At 51.8% G+C, this 25,360-nt stretch overlaps 1 protein-coding gene across 1 annotated transcript; it reads right to left on the reverse strand.

The window, feature by feature from the left end:
• Positions 1–9,644: 9,644 nt before the first annotated feature.
• On the reverse strand, positions 9,645–23,933 carry LMAN2 (lectin, mannose binding 2). Its single transcript, XM_054568543.1, has 8 exons — positions 23,518–23,933; positions 23,229–23,347; positions 13,622–13,739; positions 12,937–13,016; positions 12,606–12,767; positions 12,369–12,483; positions 11,871–11,990; positions 9,645–10,325 (listed from the first exon to the last, which is right to left on the reverse strand). Exons 1-8 carry the CDS (start codon positions 23,711–23,713, stop codon positions 10,165–10,167), a joined length of 1,071 nt encoding a protein of 356 aa, XP_054424518.1. The 5' UTR covers positions 23,714–23,933; the 3' UTR covers positions 9,645–10,164.
• Between the last annotated feature and the right edge of the window lie 1,427 nt (positions 23,934–25,360).

Here is a 25,360-nt window from a genome sequence, read left to right on the forward strand (position 1 = left end):
CTGCGGCCAGGCCTCTCTTCAGCTAGGCAGCTGGGCTCTGCTCCTCGCCCCTCTGCCCTGCGCTGGTCTCCGCCTGGCTCCTGTGGGACGTCTTCAATGTTTCAGCCTCAGCTGGGGAAAGGAAACCCTCAACCTCTGGTGGGCCCAAAAAAAGGTGGACCCTTGGACCGCAGCATAAGCTGATTTATATATGTAAGACAAGTACCCACCCCTGGTCCCTGATTGGTCCATCCTAGTGCAAATGAGGAGTCCAAATCTTTGCAGTTTGATTGGGCTAAAAGGCTCTGTCCTGATTGGTCTGGAAAGAAGCTGATGAGGACATAGCTGCACAGCTCCAATTGGATGGGGAAAACATCGGTCCGGCTGGTTGGAACAAGATTGCAGGAGCTCCTTTCTAAGGGCTGGCTCAGCTGGCTGGAACGGTGCAGGCAGGCGATTAAAGTGCAGAGCGAGGTAGTTCCGGGCTAGCGTCTCCCTGAACTGCGGTCTGTATGAGAGGCACCTGTGCATAAATGGTTGCTGGTTCTGTTTTTTAAAAATGTTGAGCCCAGTTAGCCACCAGGAGCCCTTCTTAGTAGATATCTTTTTGCTCAGGGTCCACACTTCATAATTAGTTTGTGCTCTAGAATCAGCATTTAGGGAAAGAGGTCTTTTCATTAGATAATTTAAGTCTTCCACGCGTCCGTTCGAAAAGGCTGCCCCGTGGCCTAACCAAGCAGGGGTTTATTTTTCTTCCCCGGAGAGGAAATGCTCAGCATCAGGCCTGTGCTGCTGGTAGGATGGCACAGGCCGGCAGCTCCATCCGCTTTTCCGCTAGGCCGTCCTTAGCACGGGACGTCTGCCTGGAAGTTCGCCTCTTGGTCCGAGGTGGCCACTGCACTGCCACACAGCAGCTGGACGACCTAGGAAAGAGGAGGGTTGGGGCGGAAGGGTGATTTGGCTGAGCTATGCCCTTCACGAATATTCTGGCACTGCCGCCGACACCTCCCGCTAACTTCTCCCTAAGCACTGAGCAAGAGTGCTCGAGAAAGCCACCCCAAATGCAATCTGGGTTTTGATAGGAGGGAAGAGGTAGTTATTTACACATCAGGAAGACAATTAGCAGTTCCCGAATTGGGAATATATGAGACTTGTATTTTCTTTTTCTTTCTTTTTTTCCCTTTTTTTTAAAGATAAATTCTTTTGTTGTTTGCAGGCGATACGATTTATTTGTTTGTTTGTTTGTTTGTTTGTTTGTTTTTACTCTTTACAGCCCTGGCCAGTGTGGCTTGGTTTGTTGGAGCGTCATCCCCACGCTCCAAAAGGCCGTGGGTTTGATTCCCTGTCAGGGCACATACCTAGTTGAGGGTTTGGTCCCCAGTCAAGGTGCTTATGGGAGGCAGTCAATCGATATTTCCTTCTTGCACCCATGTCTCTCTCTTTCTCACTCTCCCCCCCCCCACCGCTTCCTCTCTCTAAAATCAACAAATGTGTCCTTGGGTTAGGATTTTTAAAAAATGTTAACAATTTCTGATATATTTGCTCTGGTTAGAAAGTAAGGGAGCTGTTGAATTTTGACTAATTCAACAAAAAATTTTTCCTATTTTTTTATAGAGGAATCAGAAAATATAACAGAAAATATTTAATAAACTAGACTTAGTTAACCACACAATAAAATCAGAACAAAGTCATGAGGAATACTCAGAAATTTTGAGACAGAAAGTCGCAAACTTTATTGAGGGACCAAAAATAATTTGCCCATACTGAAAGTCTGTGTTACTAAATGGAAAGAATTATCATGACAATAATTGGTAATAAAGGTAACAGCTAACAGTGAGTCCTCTGGGGAGAAATTAAACTTCGCTTAATGGGTTTCTGCATGTGTCCTCAGACTGGAGACAGACAGTACTGTGATCCCCAATTTCAAGTGACAGTGGAGTACCCCCACCCCAACTTTACTGACATACAACTGATACATGAGATTGTGCCAATGAAGGTATTTTCCTTGTGGTATGTTTGGGAAGAAGTTCGGGGAGCTCCTCAGATACGGGTAGCAGGTTCAGGCAGACGTCAGATGAAAGTTGCCTGTGGTTATTTCAGAGCTAGGAGAAAAAGGAGGTCAAGGCCATACCAGGGTTCAGTTTAGATTCTAGCAAAACAAGACAGTGGGACCTAGAAAGGGAGAGGTGTGAACCCCAGAAGAAGTGGCTCCAATGCACAACAAAGAAAGGAAGACAAAGGTTGTGTGGCCTCACAGGAGGAGAGGGGACACGGCTAGGGGAGGAGGTGGAGGAGGTGGAGACAATTCAATGGATTTGGAGTGTTAGAAAGAACTGGGGCCCTCGCTGCTGTGGCTCAGCTGGTTGTAGTGTCATCCAGCTGTTTCTGCCTCTCTCTCCCTCGCCCCCCTCTGTAAAATCAATAAGCATGTCCTTGGATGAAGATTTAAAAAAAAAAAAATTTACAGTATCTCTTTAAAAAAAAAAAAAAAGGAGAAAGAACTGAATATTTGTATATGGGAAATAACCCAAGTTAAAAACAAAGTATAGTGCCCTGGCTGGTGTGGCTCAGTTGGTTGGGCATCACCCTGCAGGGCAAAGGGTTGCTGGTTCAGTTCCCAGTCAGGGCACATGCCTCAGTTGCAGGTTTGGTTCCTTCCGTCTCCTCTCTCTAAAAAATGAATAAATGTTTTTTTAAAAATGAGGCAGAGTGCTGTCATGGGAGCTCTCTCTCTCCAGCTGAGGGTGGAATACACTTGTGTAATGATAATAATCATTTATTTAGCTAAAAATAGAGATATATTCTGAGGTTGCAGAGAAGGCAAGATATAAAAGAGCTAAACCTCAAGTATCATACAAGGAAATAAATATATAATGCTGAAGCTTACAAATCAAGACAAAAGCAACACAAGCGTATGATTTACAGACACAAAAGCAACAACTTACAAGAAAGACCTAAAGGAGTTGAAAATCACTGCCCCTGGATCAAGGCAGTATGGTCGTTTTTGTTCTTGCTAGGGACCGTTGGTGTATTTTATTCTTAAACTGTTTCGTATCTTATTTGATGTTTTTAAAATAAAAATAAAGTTGATATTTCCTGTAAATTATTTCAATTAACCCATACAGTTATTTGCTTTTAGCAAGGTCTTTTCCTTCTTTAGTGGAAAATTCCGTTCCCACGTGATTAGTTTCCCCTTTGAGAATCTGATCCCTTCTCAGAGTCATAACGTTTCTAGGATGTGCGTCTCCCGTGTCTGTGGGGGCCAAGGCCCCGCACTTAACATGGCGAGCTGGCTTATGGACGGGAACTCGATCTCCAGCGCTGCGCAGCCCGTGCAGAAACCAATCCAATTCAAGTGTCTATGGTAAGAATTAGACTGCCCCCTAAACATGTTGAATTTGCATTCCAGATTTAAATGTCTACAAGCAGATTTAAGGGAGAGGGTCCTTTACCAAAACCCTGAATCAGATAGCTCAGGGCTGCGGGGGAGGGAGGTAACTTTGGGGTTTCAAACGCAGCCAAGGAGAGCCCAGCCGTCGCTCCTCGGATGAGGCGCCGCAGAGCGGCGGTTCTTAGAAATCAACAAACGCGGACGCTGTGCCTGAGGTAGAGAACGAGATCGAAACTGGAACCGGGTCCCGTCCTCAGTGTGGAATTTCCTTCCTGAATGACTCTGCCTTCACTGGAGTGTCAGCAGAAACGAGCTTCCCGGGGACTCCGCACCCCGCCGGAACCCCAGCCGGAAGCGGAAGCGGAAGTGGGGGTGAGTGCTTGGCGCTTTGGAGTTTCAACACTGCTTTCTGGGAGGAGGCAATACCGTTGCCGACTGGACTTCGTGTCCAAGGTGATGAATACTGAAAGTTCCCGTCTCATGCCAGAGCAGAGCAAACATTTTTATTGGACTGCTTTAGTACTTCATAGGGGTCCAGCCCCCCTTGGTGGTGGTCTGGGCGAGCCCCCGGGGAATGCCGACGGGAACACGAGGCCCTGCTCCCGCGCGCCCCAGCCTGCGGTGCGCGCAGCGTTGCTCTCCAGCGCTCCCTGAACATGCAGACTCCCGGGCTCCACCCCTGCACATGGGCTCACTGGGCCTGGTGACTCGCAGAGCCCACCCTGAGCACCGGGGCCAACTTCTGCCGTCATCTGGATGTCCGCAGACGGCCTTCCCGAGACGACTAGAAAGGGGCACGTGGTTCCTCAGACCTGGGCTCCTTAGCTGTATAGCATGTTCATTGCACAGTACAGGGATTAAGGGTGCCGACCCTCCCCCTCCAGTCAAAAATCGCATATAACTTTTGAACTCCCCCCCCCAAAAAACTTAATTGTCTCTTAGTATCTACTGGGGATTGGTTCCAGGACCCCCTGGGGATACCAAAATCCCCGGAGGCTTGAGTCCCCTGAACAAAATGGCATAAAACAATGCATACAGTTGGCCTTCCACATCCACGGACTCCCATCTGTGGATCAAAACGGCACTGGTATTTCCTGAAAAATAAAAAATAAAAATCTGCAAAGAAGCGACCTGCACAGTTCAAGCACGTATATTCAAGTAGATCAGATGGGTCAGTAGCCACTTGTCCTGAGCTTGCACACCTTGTGTGTGCAGGAAGTGCCCTTCCCACCTGCCGCCATAAGAAGTGGGAGGAGGCAAGTGGTGCATGACCCCAAGGGTCAGCTAATAGAGGGGGGTGTGTGTGCCCTTAGTCCAGATGTCCCCAAGTGGACTGTGGAGTCAACATAAGATGTTGGCTACAGGCTCTCATCTGCAGTGGGAAACACCTGTTTTCCACCAGTCAGCTGCCAGCCCACCTTTCCATGCTGACATCTGAAACTCAGAGATGTTTCCGAGGCTCCTTTGCCAGCCGGCCTCAGTTGGGTCTTGCCGCTGGAGGGTACTAGGGGGAGATTGGAAGGGGAAGGCAGAAGAGGCTGACTTGGGAAAAATCCAAGGCCAGCAGCAGCAGCCGCTGCCAGCTGGCTGCAGCCACTTCAGCACTGGCTGAGGCACAGACCCTGCACTGCTGTCTGCAGAAGCACCAGCGGTATACCCTGCTCCCTCCCCACTGGGCTGTGCCTCCCTTGGAAGTCCCAGTTCCCGCCAGGTTCTACCTTCCCAGAAGCCTGAGCACCCACCACAGAGCACTCAGAGCCCTGGGGTTCTGGTAACATAACCTCTTCCTACAGCTCCCTCTGAATTTCCGGGATACCTCAGGGCCCATTTTTGCTCATTCAGCCTTCCTACACTCCCCCACCCCCCATGGTAATCAGCACCCTATGTTAAACCCCCTCTGCTTGAAATACTTAGCAGATGTGGATCCCAGACTGAACGCTGCGTCACACAATCCACCTTCTGAGCCACGAAGGCAGGGACTGTGTTGTCCCTCTATGTGCCTTGCCTCCTGCCTAATTCACATTAGTTCATTGTTAAAAATTTGCTCAATTAATTAGCCTCAAGTCCATGATAAAATTAAATTGAAGATTTAATAAATCACGGTAAAACCACAGGAAAGATTATTTCAGTGCACATATGCATTGTCAATGTTGACAGAAATCAAGAAATGCCAATTATTGATTCTGAGATCCTTACAAGAAAGTTGCCTTTTTGAAATGCATATAAAATTAACATTTTCTGATATATGGAAAAATGCACAAATCTTAGGTGAATGGCTTGATGAGTTTCCATCCCATTTCCTTTAGTTCAGCCAGTCACAGGCCTTCCTCCATCTCTGCCCCACTTACCCCTTTAACCTTAATCTTTGTCTCCTTAGCCACTGTCATGAGTTGAACTGCGTTCCCCAAAAAAGTCTTCGTTTAAGTCCTAATCCCGCACCTCAGCACAGGACTATTTGGAAGTGGCGTCCTCCGTGTACATCTGACCCAGATGAGGTGAGGCGTGGGGGTGGTTAATCCAATACGATGGTGTTACAACGGGGAAATCTGGAGACAGAAGGCGAGGTAAAGACAGTTGTGTGCTGATGGAGCGAGAGACTGGAGTGGTGTGTCTACAAGCCAGGAATCGCGCGAATTCAGGAAGAGGCAAGGAAGGATTCCCTCCAGAGCCGTCAGAGGGAGCGCGGCCCTGCGGCACCATGATTCAGACCCTGCTCAGAACTGGGAGACAGTAAGTCTGTTTAAAGCCACCCAGCCTGTGGTTTTTCGCTATGGCAGCTCTACAAGACGCATACAAGCACTACAGAGCATGTATTTCACTTATTCATTTCACCTGATCCCTCACTAGACTGTAAGCTCCATGAGGGCAAAGTGTTCTGTCCCTTTGGTCTGTGTGGTGCCCTAGTGGCCAAAACAGAGCGGGCGTGTGAATGTAGCTGCAGCCCAGAGCTGACATGCGTATTAGAGAACCTGGGGACAGACACAGGGCTGGCTGGTTTTAGCCACAAACAGAAAACATGACTCAAAGCAGTTTTGAACAAATGCATTTATTTTTTTTTCACATAAAAGCCCTGTGGTCAGCAGTCCAGGCTGAAGCCGCTCCTCAGCTGTGTCATAAGGACCTGTACCCCCTACCCCCACCTCCATGGTCATAGAGGCCTCCCCACCTTCAGAGACTCCAAGCTCCCACCGAAGAGGGGATGGTGGCCGGCGCACCCGCCACTGCCTGAGGCAGTTACTGAGAACCTCCTCCACCGAGGGCCTCAGCATCTCCTCCTGCTCGCCCCAGGAGGAGCCGGGAGGTTTAGCTGTGTTTTCAGCCTTGAGGCCAAGGCCGCGGACAGCAGGAAGGTGAGGGAGCGGTTATCAAGGCAGGGCCGCTGCCCGCTGAGCCCCTGCCTCGGTGGCGCTGGGGCTCCAGCAGAGAAGTGAATGCATCGGTAACGGTGCTGATGGCGCCACGAGCTGGATGTGGCACAGAGGGGACAGCCAGACCCCGACATCACTCCCCACACAGAAATAAACTCCAAATACGTTAAATGCTAAATCTGAAAATCAAAATTTAAACACTTTTTTGGGGAAAATCTTTGGAAAAGATTAGTAAGTGGCATTAAGACACATCACACACCATTAGAAAAACAAAAAGACAAGTGCACTGGGAGGTGTCTGCAAAGGACCTGACACAAGAAAAGGGGACAATCAACACCCCCGCACGGGAAACACAAACGCATCTTTGGGGATGCCCAGGTCCCCAGCCTGACTAGTAGAGAAATGCAAATTAAAACTCTGGCACCCATCAGACTAAAAAATTAAGCGCTCCATCAGTATCAAGTGCTAAGAGGTGGGCAGAGGGGCGTCTCAGCAGCTGAGGTGGAGTGGACTGGACAGAACTCACCTCGGAGAACAACCTGACAGCCAAGAAAACTGAATGTGCACGAGCTGCACACTGTGCGTGAGGAGAGCCCCCGGCATTCAGAGCAGCACCGATCTAAGCACAGAGCCTGGACACCATCCAGATGCCAGCCGTGCAGAGCGGGAGACTGGCGCCCACTCGCGCCGCAGCTTGAGCTGCATGTAAGCAGACTCACAACGTTCAACTTAAAAGCTGAGGCATCCTCTGTGTACATACCAGTTATAATTTTTTAGGATGCAAAACAATGCATGTACTGAGAGATACACAGCTCTATGCTAACATTTTTAAGAAATGCACAACACGCCATCAGTAAATGAGTGAATCAAAAAACTGCAGTACATTTACAAAATGGAACACAATGCAACAGAAAGAACTCCTACTTTTCGTGACAGCATGGATGGGACTGGAGAGTATTATGCTGAGTGAAATAAGCCAGTCAGTGAAAGACAAATATCATATGATCTCACCTACAAGAGGAACCTAATGAACGAAATAAACTAATGAGCAAAGGACCCGGAAACATGGAACAGACTGACAGCAGCCAGAGCAGTTGGGGGAGGGGGAAAGGGTGGAAAGAAGGGGAAGGGACTTGACAAGGAACATGTACGAGTGACCCATGGGCATGGACAACAGAGTGGGAACCGACTGGGAGCCGGGGGTGGGCTGGGCAGAGGAGGGCAAAGGGGGACAACTGGGACAACTGCCATAGAACAATTTTTTAAACAAGAGCACATAACAAAAATAGAACCAGCAGCCACCACCTCCGCAGGGCGGGACACACCTTCAGGGCAGGGGGCAAAGGGATGCCAGTGTGTCAGTGCTTATTTCTCAGAATAAGATCCTAGAATATAGATTTATATTTCACTTTCATAGGAGGAAGTAATTGCTTTTAAACACCCACGGCAAAACCACAGGTGATGGACCCACGATCACGTGTGAGAAAAGGCCGGTGGACCGCAGGTCAGTCCTCGAGCCACGGGCTGCAGAAGGGATGCACACAGGGCCCTGGCGGCCAAGCACAGCCCGCGGTCACCCGACTCTCTGCCTGGTCACTGGTCTAACAGCTGTGGGCTCTCACACTTGTCCACTGGTGGGAACCCCCAGGTGTGGCTCTTTTGAAACCACCTTGCCCGGGTCCCACCGACTTTACACCGGAGCTGGTGTCTGAGGCGAGCTCACCTTTGTTCTTCAGACGACTCTGCTGCACAGTGGGGGCGCGCGCCGGAAAGACACAGAATGCTCTAGTAATTCAGGAGCTCGGGGCAGGCCAAGTGAGAGCCAGAGATTAAAGGCCAGGCTCGGGGAGTGCGGGCTGCTGGCGCGGCCGGCGCAGCCACGGAGAGCGGCGTGAGCGTCAGCGCCAACACAGCGCCCCCGCGGGGCGGGCCGCCTGAGCTGGTGAGTTCCCGGCGCCCACCGGGCTCACACACATTGACCCCTCAGGGCCACAGCCAGCCTCTGCAGGCACTCAAAGTCAGCTGCTCTTCAGGTCCAGAAACTGTTTTGGGGAAAGGGCTCAAAAAACATTTCAGTAACGAGGATGCTGTTTACTCTCACTGCTCCATGGACAAACTCCCAGGTCCATGAGAGACCAGGTCAGACCTCGGCCGCCGTGAGCCTGTGGATGACTGGCTGGCGCCCGGGCTGTGAAACGTGTTGACAGACAAGCAGTGGTGCTCGCCCATCGGGGGGAGCTCCCCAATGAGACTGAGACCAAAGAAAAGGAAGTTCTTCCTTCTCATCTACTCCTATCTCACCTACTTTTTATGATGAGAACCTGACAGTGTTAATTACAAAAAGCCTGGTTACAACAGGAACATAGGGTCGCTCTTGCTTTTAAGATGGAAACTCAAGATGTTCTCAAGCTGTGAGTGTAAAGATGCTGAAGGTGGCTCTGGACTAGTCGGGGACACGCTATTCCAGGGTGGGGCTGGAGGTAAGGAGGGGGGACTAGAGGGCGGCAGCAGGCCGTGGCCTGGGCGCAGAGCCAGGAAGGTGCCAGATGGCAGCACTTACTGTCAGCTGCTGGCTTTCTCCCACCCTGTGACCTTCAAGGCACCCCGAAGGGAATACTACTGCCCCAGCCTGCCCCCGCCCCTACTCCCTTCCAGATCACCCTGGAACCCTCTGCAAGGTACCCTAAATCCTCCCCCAACCAGACCCTTTCACCTAGAGGCCCAGAGCACATAGGGGCAGGGGAACACAGGGCACCTGTTCCCATGACCCCACGCTGTGTGCCCCCAGGAACCGAGAGCACCACCCCTGCCCGAGGCCATGAGGCTGCGTGTGGGAAGCCTGGCTACCTGGGAGGTGTCTGAAGAAAGCCACGCGCGCTGCAGGGCAGTCACACAGCCGAGGGTGGTCATTTTACTTTATTCAGCAAACAGCCGCACTCTGGGCCCCACACACTGCTCCCCCAGCCTCATTCAAGAGTCTGTCTTGGGGAGCTCAGAGGCGAACGTGCGCCTAGGTTCCCCGCTCGGCCTCCTCTTCTGCCACGCGTGCGGCACAGAACAAAATCACTGCCCGTGTCCTCGGGCGCCCACCCCTGCAACCAAGGGGTCTCCAGTGTTCAACAGCCACCTGCTGGGGCCTTGGCGCAGCTCCAGGAACAGACCCCTACTCCTGAGATGCCGGCCGCGGGCAAGGGCCTCTGTCTCCCGGGGCGGCGGGGGGCGGGGCGCCGAACCCTATTCCCTGCCCCTGCAGCCTGTCCCTGCTTGGGCAAGAAGCAAAAGGTACGAAAATACTTTAATTATTTCTTTGAAATTGTTAAGAAATAAGGTCATCTTGTTTTTCTTTTACAATCTCAGTAAAAAAAAAAAAGTTCACATTAGCACTGGAGGCCACGACCAGGCCTCCCCGAGCCGAGTGCCGGCTGCTCAGTAGAAACGCTTGTTGCGCTCCTGCCGCTTCTGAAACACCACGGCGCCCACCACGGCACACACGATGATGCCCAGGAGTGCGCACAGCAGCAACAGGAACACCCGCCAGCCCGTCAGCGGCCCGCTGCGGAAGTTCCCCGTCGGGTCGTCCACGTTGTCTGAGGGAGAAGAAAGGGGGAGCAGGAGTGGCAGAGGGGCCGGGCAGCTCCCAACAGGACGGAGCAAGGCGGCGGCCATGCTCCGCAGGCCACCCTCGGCTGAGTGCACCACACGCGTGAGGGCCAGACACTGGACGGGGGCAACCGCGAGGGTCCCAGAGACCGAGGCCCGGGTGCCTTTCTGCTGTGAGGAGCTGGTGGACACTGGACTCCTGGGTCCCGCGGGAGCCCCTCTGCCTGGGAGGCCCCGGAGCTGCGTTCCCACGTCTCTGCCCCCCGGCCCCCCTGTGCCCCCCGGCAGAGGTCTGAGGGCCCATCTGCAGAAACCGAACCCTGGCCAAACGCTGCCCTGACTCACCCCTGGATGCCTCTGGTGGCTTCGACGGGGTCCCAGGCCCCGACCCTGTCCCGCTCTGGCCACACCACTCCGCTGCCCCCCAACCCTGTCAGCAACTGGTGAGCCCAGGCCTGGAACGCCGGCTGCCTTGGGATTCGGCTCTCCTCCCAGCCAGGCCTGGAAGGCCAGCCACGAGCCCACCGACGCCCTCCCTTTCCAAAGGCCTGACCTGGGGGGCCTGCTGTCCCAGTCCCGGCCCCTGTCCACCCCTGCACAGCGGCAGCAATCGCTGCTGACTAAACCAGGGGCTCCCAAGCAGAGGAGCTTCCTGCAAGAGGCTCAGCCTCAGGGCTCCCAGGGTTCCCAAGGCCCCCCTGTCCCCTCCTCCACTTCAGTCACCACAATGAGCCCTGGGGCAGCGCCCAGCACACAGCTAGGCACTGAGCGGAAGCTTTGGAATTCACTGCTGAAGGAACAAATGGGCCAATCAGCCTGAAAACGAGCTGATCCCTGACTGGCTAAGCATGTGGGGTTGCTGGGTCGGTCGAGCAGACAAGGTCCCTGAGCCCTCGGGAGCCAGAAACCCTCAGCCCGCAGTGGCAGGCCAGTGGCCTGTGTGACTCTCAAAACATGTAAAAGTAACCTGAATCTTAAAAAAGTGAGCTGTCACATAAAATGCTGGGTCCATCCCAGCTCATACCACACCTGGTGACCATGGGCTGGGCTGAGAGGATTTCTCCACACGGGCCTCATGCGCCAGCAAGAACCCTCATTCTGTGAGGACAAAGCCATGGCTACTTAGTGCCCTGAGAAGAGCCCAGGCTTTGGAGTTTTGCAAAACCTCAAGTTCGAAACCTGCCCTTATCTCCTAGATGAGGAAAACTGAAGGATCAGTTGCCTCGGCCAGCGGTAGGACCCACTTCCCGGCGCTCAGAGGTCACGCCTGTGCACTCTCAGTGCCCTGCACGACACCCACAACGCCAGATGGGCCCTGTGGCTCCCCCGCTCTTACCCCAGCCCGGGCTGCGGGAGGAAGCGGACTCCAGGGCTCCCACACTGCTCCTCAGCACGGCTTGCTGACCCAAGAGCCCAGGCCACCACCACAGCCAGACCCCCAAAGGCAGGGGGCCCACAGGCACACACCACGCTGGCCATGGCCCAGCCCCAGTCCCACTCAGGTCCAACTGGGGGGGCCCACAAACGCGTACCTTTGGGCGACTTGAGGACATTGACGCTGGGCTCGATCTTGGTCCAGTCGACGTTCTCCTCGTCGGGGGTGTGTTCTACCATCAGCTGGAACAGCTTCATCGAGATGATATCGTGATTGTCTGCGGGATAAGGTTTTTAGCCTGAGCACCCAGGACAGAGGTGTCATTTATGTCTTGGTGGCAAGATGTGGTCTTTAGTTGTGGGCACGTGAAGGCTGAGACACACTCCGGGCGACCGAGTGGAGAGGTTGAGCGGGGTGGCGATGACACTGGGCTGCCTGCAGGTCCAGTGCAAAGCCTCCTAAAGGCGGGGCTGTGGCCGAGGACCGCTCACGGGCGGGGCCCCGGGCATGCCACAGCGGAGCCAACACGAAGAGGAAGGGACCAGGCGAGTGCGGAACCAATGCAGGAAGTTCACCAGGAAAGCTATCGGCTGTGTCACAAGCCCCGGCAGACCAGGGAAGGTCAAAACTAAGACTCGACGCCCTGCCCACTCACCAGACAGGTCACCGGTGCCAGCCGAGGCCCCAAAGTAGTAGCCGGTGGGAAGGCGCACGCCCGTGATGTCGATGCAGTTCTTCCACTCGTTCTTGTCCTCCAAGTCAGTCATCACCTGCGGCCAGCCAGCAGGTGACGCACGCCACGGGGCAGCCTGCCCACCCTCCCGTGCAGGCCCGTGCAGAGCTGGTGCGGCCGGCGCACCCCGCCCCTCCCTTCCCGCTGCCGCCGGCTCACCGTCAGACGGCCCCGGGAGTAGCGCACAGCCAGGAAGGTGTCATGGTCACGGTTGCGGAAGTCGGCCGTGCAGCCCGCCAGCTCGGTCCAGCGGCCGTCCTTGCTGTGGTCGTAGGACAGGGAGCCATTGTTCACCATCACCGAGATGTACGGGAACACGCGCTGAGACCAAGACACCGGTTACTCCATGGCCAGACCTGCCCGCGCAAGTGGCGGGGCCCCCACCCCAGCCCCTGGAGGCGCCTTGTGCTGGGACCAGGGAGAAGCCCTGGCCCCCAGCCGACTTCCCAGCCCTTCCTGCCCTGCTCTGCGGGAGGCGGCAGGGGCCTACCTCAGTGGTCTCGTCGTTGGGGTACGTGTCCAGGAAAATGGCTAAGCCGTGGAAGTTGTCCTTGCTTCCAAACACAGGCCCTGGGATGAGAAAGAGCCGCTCCGGTCACGGGGAAAATGGGGGTGTGCCCAGGCTGACCCGAAGGACAAAGCAGTGCCGGGGGGCGGGGGCAAGACGGCCGCCTGCCGGCTGCTCTCCCAGGAAAGAGAAGACGTCTCTAGAAGAAAAACCTGGAGGTGGTCTCAGGCGTACGGCACAGAGGACTCGAGTTTGAAACCTGAATGTCAGGGGACAGTACCCGGCATGTGCTCTGAGGTTTCAAGTGACGAGGGTCCCAGCCTGTGAAACAACCCAGGGAGCCTCATCCTCTAACCCCGGGCTCAGGGGCTTTCTGTCAAGCTCTGGAGAGGAAACACTCTGAACTTTAAGGGCCACATACAGTCTTCCTTACTTTTGCTTTTTAAAAAATTGCACTTTAAAATGGGAAAAACCGTTCCCAGCTGGTGTACAATGCCAGGCCACCACAGGGAGCAGAGTGAGGCTACAGGGTCCCGCCCCCTCTTCCCCAGAGGACAACCCACGGCCAACCCAAGGTCCTGGGTTCCCAGGGAAGAGCGGCAGAACCTAACAGGAGAGTGTGGGGTGGAGGCCCTGGGCCGCGAGGCCCACACGGAGCGCAGCCTACCGTGCACGAGGCGGTCCCGGGTATACCACAAGGCAATGCCGTCTCCGTGGAGGTTCTTCTTCCCGGTGCCGTGCACTTTGAAGTGGACGTGCATCTCCCAGTCCTTGAGGAAGCAAGGCTGCAGGGAGAGCAGAGGCCGCTCTGAGCTCTTGGGGCTTTCCTGACGGCTGGAGGGGACCGGCACAGACCCTGCCCCCTCTGAGACTAGGCCCTCCCTGGAAGGGGGCCAACAGACTCTCCAGCTTTCTCAGGAGGAAGGAACAGGCCGCTGGGCCTCCCAGGTAAGGACAGGGAAGCTGCACAGTGTCCCAACGCTGCCTGAGGCCCAGGCCCCTGGCCCCGTGCCAGTCTTCTCTACTTTGATTCATTTTCCTCAAAACCAGCCAAACCCACCAGCCTTGTTTTCCATCCACCCACAAGGCTCCTGCCATGGGATCTTGTGGAAAGGTTGCTATCCCTACTGGAGCCACCCATTTTACAAAACAGAAAACACACTCAGGGACAAAGTAGCAGTCCACAGCAGGTATGCGGCGGGTCCTGCGTCACACCCGGCCTGCCAGACACGGAGCCGGTGCTCCGCCTGCCCCGCCTGCCAGGGCCCCCCGGTCCTGAACACGGAGCGCGCCCACCGCTTTCCAGGCTCCCACCCCCACGGCCTTCCCTTCTGACCGACCCTCCCCACTGCGGGACTCGAGCCGGAGCCCCCCGACTCCAGGCCCCAAGCTCTGGCCGGCACACTCCTGACTCCTGCAGCCCCAGCCCAGCCCAGCCCCAACCCAGCCCCGGCGCGGTGGCGGCGGCAGCAGGGCCGTGACCTGAGGGAAGGCTGGTGCCCCCTGGCATCAGGGACACCAGGTGCAGGGCTGGCACTGCAGCGAGGGGAGCAGCCCGGCCTCGCCCACCAGGAAGCTGCTCATGAAAACTCCAGCGTGACACATACTTGGAACAGAATCCGCTGAGGGGAAGTCTGCAGATGGGCGTGTGAGCAGGTGATTAAACAAACGGCCCATCAGACATGCAAGTGAAAACAAGATACTGCTGACCTATCAGATTGGCAGCTACTGAAGAGATCACTAACACCCCTGTGGATGCGGATCAAAGAAGCGTGCTCAACCAGCGGGACTGTGAACTCTCCTTCCCGTCTTCTTGGGCACAATTTGGCTGTTGCAGCCTTTTATTAGGACAGGCAGAGCCTTAAGCACTTACATTTAAAGATAGCAAAGACACTACTGCAAACAGTATCAGCACTAGGTTCTCATTTGGAAAAGAAAGGGATTAACCTCTGTGTAGAGGAAGAAAAAATGAGAGGACTATGAGGACCCAACGTCGGCGATCGGTGACTCTGGGAGAACTACAGGGAGGGTTTACTTTCTGCGACTGAACTTTGTGCTACCTCTATAATCAGAAAAAATACTCAAAAACAAAGACCTTGCTGTCCCATCGAGGGCAAGCTGCCCCGAGCAATCATGAACTCACCAGGCTTGGTGTTTCAGCTCTGCGCACCCGGCCCTCAACGACGGGGCCAGCCCGGCGCAGAAGCCGCTGCAAGGCAGCCTGCCAGTCCTGCCAAACAGCCTTCTCGGTTCTGGACGGGTCACTGGCTCTGCAAAATGCGCAGATTCCAGAGGGGCAAGTGAGGGTTGAGGAGAGCCGGCTCTCAAGGAGAGTGGAACAAGACATCCAAGTTCACGGCCTGCTGAGGGGGTAGACCTTCTCCTGCACCGACCCTGCTTTGGGTTGGGACCAACGAGGCAGGAAGCCAAGAATACGAATGAACGAGAAGGACCCTCCCATGGCCTGTAGCCCAGCTGAGTCCTCTCAATCCCTGATAGCGACTCCTCTAGGCCTCCTATTACAAATATCAGTGTCTAGTACACAATGAAAACTACCAGGCACATGGAAAGACAAGATGTGAACAAACACCAGAGGGAGGAAGGAGGGTGGCTAACAGGGACTCCGGATACTGGCCTTCCAAACCACTAGTTCACTGTGCTCAAGGAGGAAAAAGACAAGATTGAGAATTTTGGTAGATAACTAAAGTTTTTAAAAATCACACGATAAAAATTCCAGAACAAAAAAATACAGTAACTAAACCTAACAATATAATGGTTAGATTTTACAATAGACTTAAAACAGATGAAGAAAGAATTTGTAAACTCCGGTCCAGTCAGATAAAAATATCCAGAATAAGACAGAGAAACAAAAGCATGACTGATACCAAACAGTGGGTAAGAGGCAGAGGGAAGAGCGAGAAAGTCCAAACAGGGGCGTCCAAACTTTTGGCGTCTCTGGGCCACCCTGGAATAAGAGTTGCCTTGGGTCACACATTAAATACACAAACACCAATGAAAACTGATAAGTAAAAAACAATGTTTTAAGTAAATTTACGATTTTGTGTTGGGCTGCATTCACAACCATCCTGGGCCGCACACCCCTGGAAGACATGGATAATTGGAGTTTCAGAATGAACAGCACAACAGGGCAAAGAAAAACTTAGAGATGTTTAAGCACCTATTAACGCTGATTCAAAGACATTATGCCACACCTTAGGTCTTACAAAACCAAAAGAGACGAGAAAAACAAAACAAAACAAAACAAAACCAAATACACTATACTTAGGAACGAAAGAAAAGAAGGAGGGAGAAAACAAAGAAAGCAACCAGAAGGAAGAAAAAACACAGATCACCTTTAGAGGAGCTATAATTAGCCTGATACTGGACTTCTCAACAGAAACAGTAAGAACAAGAGGACAATAGATTGATGGCCCCGCCCCGGCCACGGCAAACCGAAAGGCTGATTCCTGTAGGGCCGTGCCTGGGCTGCGAGCTTGGTCCCCAGCCAGGGAGTGTATGAGAGGCCGACTGACCGATGTTTCTCTTGCCCATTGATGTTTCTCTCCCTCTCTTTCCCCTTCCCTTCAAACATAAATAAAATCTTTAAAAAATAATAACAGTAATCAACATAGGAGTCTATACTTAGCAAATGTGTCCCTCATGAAAGAATGCAAAATTAAGACATTTTCAGATAAAGAAAAATATTAAAACTGTCTTTGATTCTTTGGGGAGAGAGAAAATGATCCAGTTATAAAGTCAGAGATTCTGGAAGGAAGAAAGAACAATGAACACAATAAATCTGAGGGTAAAAGTGCAAAAACTATTTGACTGGTTAAAACAACATTTCGTGATTTAAAAGGCAAAGGATTAAAATAAATAGTAACAATGGGCTAAATGGAGTTAAAGTTCTAAGGTCTCTGCACTGCCCATGCAGGAGGCAAAAGCACACTGCTGCTGCCTTTGTGAAACACGGGCATGTGATTTAAACCCCAGAGAAGCCACCACGAACTGGGAACAAGCACAGAGCCTTCAAGCTGACAGGGGAGTGAAAACGGAACAAGACCCAACCAATTCAAAAGGGAAAAATGACAAAGAACAGGCAGTACACATACAAAGTATATGGTAAGACAGTAGATTAAACCCAAACGCATTAGTAATTTTACTAAGTGTGGAAGAACTACATGGTTGTTAAAAGTATATAGAATCTCTCTGCATCTTTTCTTGCAAATGCATGTAAATCTGTAATTCTCTCCAAATAAAAAGTCTAATTTAAAAAGTAAATAAAGGGTCAAAAAGACTTAAACTGGAGGCTAAAACTATAAAACTCTTAGTAGGAAAAAACATGGAGAAAACCGTGAGGACACAGGGGTTGGCAGTGACTCCTGGGAGGACACCACTGCACACGCGCGCCCCGCAGGTAAATCACGCTGCATCCAATCTGAAAATAGTAACATGAAAAGATTTCCCACGGAATGGGAGGAAATATCTCCAAATCATACATCTGATAAGAAATTAATATGCAGAATACACAGCGAACACTTACAATTCAACCACAATTTAAAATGAGCAAAGGGCCTGAACAGACATTACAGACATCTCCCCAAAGAAGACACACAAATGGCTAAAGAGCACGTGGAAAGGTGCTCCGCACCAGCAGTCCCTGGAGAAGTGTAATCCGAAACCACAGACACCGCTCCCATTGGAAGGGCTGCTATCAAAAAACAGGACACCAGCAAGCACTGGAGCAATGGGGACCCTCACACACCGCTGGCAGGAGTGTGAAATGGCGCGGCCACTGTGGGACACAGTTCTGTGGTCCTCAAAGTTAAACACAGAGGGACCTGGGACCCAGCAATTCTGCTTCCTAGGTACGTAACCCAAAAGAAAGGAAGACAGGCGCTCAGACACCCATCCACCCATGTCCACAGCGGCACTATGCGGAATAGCCAAAAGGTGGAAACAGCCCCAGCCTCCATCCACAGACGAAGGGATGAACAAAATGCGGTGCACACACGAGTATCCTTCAGTCACAAAAAGTAATGAACTGCTGACGCACGCTGCGACGCAGAGGAACCCTGAAGACATTATGCTCAGGGAACTAAACCAGCCACAGACAGTGATGGTTATGATTCCATTTATATGAAGTACCTAGGAGAGTCAAATTCAGAGATAAAAAGTAGAACACTAGTTGCCCGGGGCTGTGTGGATGGGGTAGTTAAGTGTTTCATGGGGACAGAGTCTCAGCTTGGGAAGATGAGAAGTTCTGCAGATGGCCGGTGGCGATGGTTGCACAACAACGTGAATGTACTACATGCCACTGAACTGTCCAGTTAACAATGGTTAAGATGGGCCCTGGCTGGTGTGGCTCAGTGGACTGAGTGCCAGCCTGAGAACCAAGGTTCGATTTCCAGACAGGGCACATGCCTGGGTTGCAGGCCAGGTCCCCAGATTTTGTGTTGCGTGCGAGGTAGGGGGCGTGCGAGAGGCAACCACACATTGATGTTTCTCTACTCCTTCTCCTTCTCCTCTAAAAATAAATAAAATCTAAATACATTTTTAAAAAATGTTTAAGATGATTTTATGTTATGCATATTTTACCACAATAAAAAAGCTTTGATGATTTTTTAATATGTGCAGATACATAAATACAATAATCAAAACTAATTTTTTGTTGATGGCCACTTACATTTTTAAAAAACCATTTCAATGCAAATGTGTTTCAATGCCAATACTAAAGAGAATGGGTTCATAAACTGAATGATTTAAAAAGTAAAAAAATAAATAAAATTAAAGGTTGAAATGGTAAATTTTGTTTTATGTATTTTACCACAATAAACCCCCCCTAGAAAAGCCTAAGTATATGCCGTTTACAAGAAACAACTCTAAAATATAAAGATATGAAAAAAGAAAGGACAGGAAAAGACACAGCATGCAAATGCTAAACGAAACCAGGCTGTACAGCCATCCCCATAACAAAGTTTAAAAGGGGACTCTTCTTAAAGATCCTTTACCAAGAAAATTTTGGCCTTAAAATATAGAAAGCAGAAACTACCAGAATGCCAACAGGTAAAGACAAATCCACAGAGTAATGTTAACACACCCCTCTCAGAACCTGATGAAAACAAGCAGAATTGTCAGGACGGACACAGAGCACTGAACCCCATCGGCAAACCTGACTGAGGGGCGGGGGCAGCACCGCCGCTGGCTCAGGCGGCCGGGACACCTGCCCCAAACCTGATCACTGGAAGGGCCACCTGCAAGGCTCAACAGGCCTCCAAAGACTGAAATCATGAAGTACATTGCTTGATCATGATGGAATTAAACTAGATACCAATAACAGTAACTTTTAAAAAGATAACTAGAAAGACTTTCATATATTTGAAAAAAATTTAAAACATTTCTCTCTCTCTCTCTCTCTCTCTCTCTCTCTCTCTCTCTCTCTCTCTCACACACACACACACACACACACACGCGCGCGCGCGCACCAACCCAGAAGCCAGATATCGCATGGCCCCCTCAGCACTCTGGGTTCTCTGCACCCGGAGCAGCACCCAGAGGGAGGCCCAAGCTGGGGCAAGGCATGCCCCTTGCCTCTGAGCGGAAAGGCCCTGCGAACCGGGAAGCAGGAAAAGAAAATCCACCCCCCTGTCCCAGGCACGTCTGCAGGGACAGCAGCGTCAGCAAAGAGCACACGCCGAGGCCGAGGACCTGAAAACTGATTCTTCCAGACTAACCAGCCCTGGAAAGTCTCCACACACCCAGACCGAGGGTTACAGGGCAGCAAGCAGGAACACTGCGCTGCCGACAACACAGAGCCGCTGGAGGGCTTCAGGCAGCTGAAGACTGGGCTGGAACCGACTCAGAAGCTGCTTCCGGGGGCAGAGCACGGCAGAGCCGTGGGTCTCCACCTGGCCGCAGAGCCCGGCCGCTGGGGAGCACCGAACCCTCACCCGGCGGTCACAGGGCGTCCAACACTCGGGTGGTTTCCATTCCTTCCTTGTGACAAGCGGACAGAAGGGCTAACCAACAGTCAGCTGCTATCATTAATGCTTTTGATGAAAGGTCACCACAAGATTTTGGGTTTGTAAACCAAAAGGTCAAAGCACTGAGTGTCCCAGCGACAATACAACTCCCTAGGTCTCAGCACTGATATCTGGGAAAACAAAAGAGCAGAAGAGGGGCTGAGGATGGTCCTATTCTGACAATAACATCCGTCCAGACAGGGTCGGGGCAGCCGCTCACTGAAAGGCATTTCAATAAATTCACTTTTCTATAGTAATTACTTGAAAATTATGCAATGTGTAATGTATTTATTTTGACCTATTATGTACCGATAATAATAAAAAAAAAACCCCAACAAGGTTGAAACGTTTAAATTATAGACTTCTGTCAGCCACAGAGGGGTAGAGGTTTTCAAGCACTGAATTCATTGCATAAGGGTAACATTCTGTGCTGGGAAATGAAAGGAAGACACAAGTTCAATAAAGAACTGACATACAATTTGGGCTTATTCATAATGTTTAAAAGAGAGTGGACATCAAATTGCAATATTTAGATTCCACTGAATACACTTTAAGTTTTATTTTAAAACGGCAATGTTTAAAATGCTGGAAACTAGCTACTTCACAAATATTTAAACTTAGGTCAACTTTTTACAAAGTGAAGCGGGTACCTACTTTCAGACAGGACATCAGCACAGGCAGCTTAAAAAAGACCCGGCTGCAGCCACCACAGCAGCCCCGTGGGCTCCCCTGGGTCGGTGCCCCGGCCACGGGCACGCGGAGTTCTGGTCCTTCATCGGGACCGTCGCCCCCGCACGCAGCGGGCACTGTGTCTTATGTCTGCTCTGAAGACGGCAGGTACTCGGTAGTGTTTGCTCATTTTCCGCCTCTCCCAGATGGATTGAGTAGCAGGGACAAAAAAGAGAAAAGTCCAGAAAGCATCTCTCCGGCCCAGTAAAGGAGGAGCTGGCTCTTGGGAAACACTGGGCAGAAGATTCGAAGAGTTCTAAGCAATTCCTTTCAGGAACTATAGGAAGCATCTCAACCCTCTGGGAACATCTGTAGGGCCAAACAGCAAAGGTCCCTGAAGCTGAATGGGAAGGCGGGAGAAGGCAATTCAATGAAGTCAAGGGCAGAACCCTCTCAGCCCTGGGACAATGCCACACCGCTGACAATGCCAACCACCGCCTACCTACACCCATAATCAATTTCTTGTGACTGAACCCAATTTCCAACAGTGCCAACACTATCTGTACCTTACTTTAAAAAAAAAAAATCTTAATGATATACTGAACTTATTTCCATAGAAAATATAAGGCTACACTATCATTTTTTAAAAAAGATTTTAGCCCTGGCTTGTGTGGCTCGGTGGCCTGAGTGCCAGCTTGAGAACTGAAGGGTCGCTGGTTCAATTCCCGGTTGGGGCACATGCCTGGGTTGCAGGCCAGGTCCCCGGTGGGGGGCATGTGAGAGGCAGCCATGCATTGAGGTTTCTCTCCCTCTTCCCCTCTCCCAAAAAGTCTTTTTTTTAAAAAAAAGATTTTATTTTTAGAGGGGAAGAGAGAGAAATATCGACGTGAGGGAGAGACATCAATCAGTTGCCTCTCAAACATGCCCCAACTGGGGACCGAACCCACAACCCAGTCATGTGCCCTGACAGGGAATCGAACTGGCAACATTTTGCTTTGCAGAACGACGCCCAACCAACTGAGCCACACCAGTCAGGCCTCATTTTTAAAAATTATCTGAAAGTCTTGAGACAGAATAATGTGACGGACTGTGGCTCAGGGGTGTTATTCTACTGAAGTGCCCTGAGTCGGGGGGCACTCAGCTGAGACTTAGCAGGCGAGAGAGAAGGAACCAAGCAGGCAGGAAGAGCCCGGAGGCAGTGTCCCTGAGAGGGGACCGCAAGGGCAAAGATCCTGAGGCAAGAAGGCAGCCCGAGCGGCTGGAACAAAGTTAGCAGGGCAGATGGCTGGCAGTCCCAGGCACCAGGGGCCAGAATGTGTACACATGCTGTATGTCTATCCCTTCGCAGGAGACCCAGGCTCCAAGGGACCTTCAACTCCCAACTTAGGAACATGACTTTTTTCCAGAAAGCAATGGGCGTGGCCGATGTGGATTTCTCTTGCTATTTTCAAGAAGGGACTGGAGCCAGGTAACAGGTAGGGCGACTGTACAGGCGGTCATTAACCCCCTAGCCTAACCCCCTGCAGAGTGAAAGCTGAGCAAGGTACCCCAGAGGCCCCCAGTAGGAAGGAGAAGAGAAGCTGAGGGGACAAGCAGACAGGGCAAATGAAGACGGTGTGGGCTCCCAGAAGTAAATGAGGATGTCGACCAGAAGGAACCAAGAGGAGGGTGGCGGAAAAAATTAGGACAACGACCAATGCCTTAAGCACAGGAAAAGCTGGGGTCAGGCAGCATGAGGCAGGAGTGGGTGCCACCCAAAGCTGTGACCCAGCCCCAAATTATCCCTCTTACACCTTTTCCTGAGCTAGGTTTCCTCAGTGTGGAGTCTGTAGCAACCGATCTTGGCCACTGCTTATGTATGACATGCCAGTGACACCTGAGGCCCCCTGACCTCTGGAGCAAAGGTCGCAGAAACAAAATTTGCCCACAAGTCCAGCTCCGCCACACCACTAACGACGAGACTCTCAGGTAAGCACTGGGGAAGGGGGCTGAGTCTGCAAATACTTCTAAGCGGCTCCTTCACGGCCCAGGGGGAAGAGGTCAAGTGCAGGGAGTGAATTTCTGGGCTTGGAGATCAGACAGGTCAGAGTTTAAATTCTGCTCATGCTGAATTATTCATGGTTTGTGTTAGCTCTGAACAAGGTCACAATGGCCACATATTTCAAACAGCCTGTTTGAGAATTAAATACAATAAGGCATTTTAAGTCAGAGCAACACACAGCAAAATGCCCAATAAAGATCCTGTTATTTCCATTTATCCCACTATTCGAGAGGGTTCAATTCAGGCAGCCTGACAGCTCCACTTTACTCTGGGCCTTAACTTCTTGGTAAAATGGAAATAACATCCCTTAGTTCACATAGGTTTTGAAAGGATTAAGTGAGAAGGGTGTCTAGTGTCAAGCACAGCTCCTGACACAAAATAACTTCAATAGCCATCCCCTGTTATTGCTGGTGAATGTGACCAATACGGGAAAGGGGCCGGAGACGGATGGGCGAGCGGTCAAACCAAACTTCCGGCTGCAGCGGAGGCAGGGAGCAGTGCCTTTCTTTTAGGGTATGTCTGGCCTCTGGGGAACCACTCACCTGGTGATTCCAGATAGAGCCCTCTTTGCTCCGCTCATCAGGGGTCAGACGCACGTACTGGCTCGTGAGTATAGTGCTGCCTTGGAAGTCCCAGAGGGGCATGGAGCTGGAACCGACCCCTGTGGGCAGAGTGATGGGCACGGGCAGGTGCGTAAAAGGCCATGCCAGGACTGGCCTTGCCAGAGGCAGGAAACCCACAGAGCTGGCCTGCTAGGGAGAAAGGGCACTTCCTTTCCAACCCTGTGCAGGCTCGCCTTCACCCTACACTCATTCCCGCCCCAGGGCTCACCTTGGTAGGGCTTGATAAGCGAATGCTCCCGCTTGAGGTGTTCACTGTTGCCGTCAGTTATATCTGCAGTCACAGGCCCCAGCAACAGGATAAGAAGTAGAGATATCGTGGGGCCAGGGCCGGGGCCGGGAAGCCCAGGCCTCCCCGGGCACCGCCGGCCCCAGCCCCAGCGCCAAATCCGTCCTTTCGCCGCCATTCTCCTTTCCTCTCCGCCACTTCCGGCCGTGGACTTCCGCCTTCCGGATGTCCCAAGTAGTGGCCTCCGGGCGGAAACCCTCCAAATCTAGTGTCACCAGGAGCTAAAAGCACAGCCTCACAGCAGAGGGGACGGCGGCTTTATTCGCAGAGCGGCCCCCATTCTGATCGAGTGCAGTTCCACTTTCTGGGCTTCCCCTAAGCACCTGTCGGCCAGCCTCAGCAACGGGTTCTTACGAGCCACAACCAATCATGGAACAGCACGTTAGGACTGTGAGCCAATGGGGAGCAGGGGGATGGTTTGAGTCGGAGGTTGAACGAGCGTAGCCCGCTAAGCGCGGCGTGCCGGAACTTGTAGTTTTGGGGGGCTGCTCGCGCGGGCCGGACACACGAAGATTACAATGCCCTTGGCCTCTGGCCACTTCCTTGGAGTAACCGTTCCCGGTCCGAGGGTAAAGGATCTCTAATTTGAAGGGGGAGGCCTAAATTCCAACTCCCGCGCTGCCTCGGACTCCCTGGGTGACCTCCGGTGTGCCTTAGCTGACTCTGGCTTAACCCCCTGCAGCTTCACGCCTTCGAAGACTTAGAATTCCCAGGGATTGTAGGGCGTCCACTACTCCCAGCTCCTCAGGCCCAGTCGGGATTAAGCAGGACAGCGGACCTGAATCCTGCCCTGGGTCCCCAGTGACGTTTGGAATGCATCCAGATCCAAATGGTTGAAGTGTCTGCCTGATGCAGCAAGAAGTGTCTATTAAAGGTGCAGGAAAGCTGGCCGGGAACCAAAGGTGGGAAACTAGTGGCCCACAGCCAAATAGAGCTCTGTTTTTACCTGCAAATGCTATTTTAATAAATGATATTAAATCAGGACTCTTAAAACCACATTAGAAACAAAATTTCCAGTTTCTCAGGGAAAATGGGAAGATCCAACCAAGCTAAGCCCATGGGCTGCCACTCTACAAATGCCTTCCTCTGCTGACCACTAATTTACCCCTCCTGTCTGGCCCCTCTAGACATTTCAGTTAATGACCCCTGTTACAGATCACAGGGTGGAATCTTGATCGGTTGCTCCTTCATTAATTTTAAGAAGCTTTCCTTTTGAATGAATCAACTTACTCAGGATTAAATGGCAAGACATCTCTTCTGAGTCATATTTTTTAATGAGCTTTTTTATTTATGCCCATACAACCAAGGACATGTGTATTCTACTAGACCTCCATGAGGGCTGGAATTTTTGTCAGCTATGGTCACTCCTGAATCCCAAACATCTACCACAGTACTTGGCACACAAGAGGTGATTAATAGGTAATTGGTGAAAGAATGCACATTTGTTCTAGAACCTGGAATCAGGTCAAGAAGGATGAGTGGTCTCCCAGAAAGAGGAACAGAAAATGCTAAGGCAGGGAGTCATGCCTGAAAGTATGAGGAGTACAAGCAGCCTGATACGGCTGCACAGTGGTGGGCAAGAGTTCAGCTGAGGCCAGGCCTCAAAGGGTCTTCAGCTCCCAGCTAAGGAACATGACTTTTTTCCCAGAAGGCAATGGGATGGTTTTAAGCATGGGAGTGGCCGATGTGGATTTCTCTCGCTATGGTGAGAAGAACTGGCGCCAGGTAACAGGTAGGGCGACTGAGCAGGAGGTCATTAGGATGA

Source organism: Pteronotus mesoamericanus, unplaced genomic scaffold, assembly GCF_021234165.1.
Source record: "Pteronotus mesoamericanus isolate MK-2021 breed Mesoamerican mustached bat unplaced genomic scaffold, CSHL_Meso_final contig_2, whole genome shotgun sequence".
NCBI classification, from domain to species: domain Eukaryota; kingdom Metazoa; phylum Chordata; class Mammalia; order Chiroptera; family Mormoopidae; genus Pteronotus; species Pteronotus mesoamericanus.

What these genes read in the sequence shown, in the direction of transcription:
- LMAN2 (XM_054568543.1), bottom strand. Translation starts at nt 23,713, where the DNA reads ATGGCGGCGAAAGGACGGATTTGGCGCTGGGGCTGGGGCCGGCGGTGC. An exon ending in GCTTATCAAGCCCTACCAAG is followed by an intron (nt 23,348 to 23,517) that starts GTGAGCCCTGGG and finishes CTCTGCCCACAG; the next exon opens with GGGTCGGTTCCAGCTCCATG. An exon ending in TGTCCTCAAGTCGCCCAAAG is followed by an intron (nt 10,326 to 11,870) that starts GTACGCGTTTGT and finishes CTTCTCCCTCAG; the next exon opens with ACAACGTGGACGACCCGACG.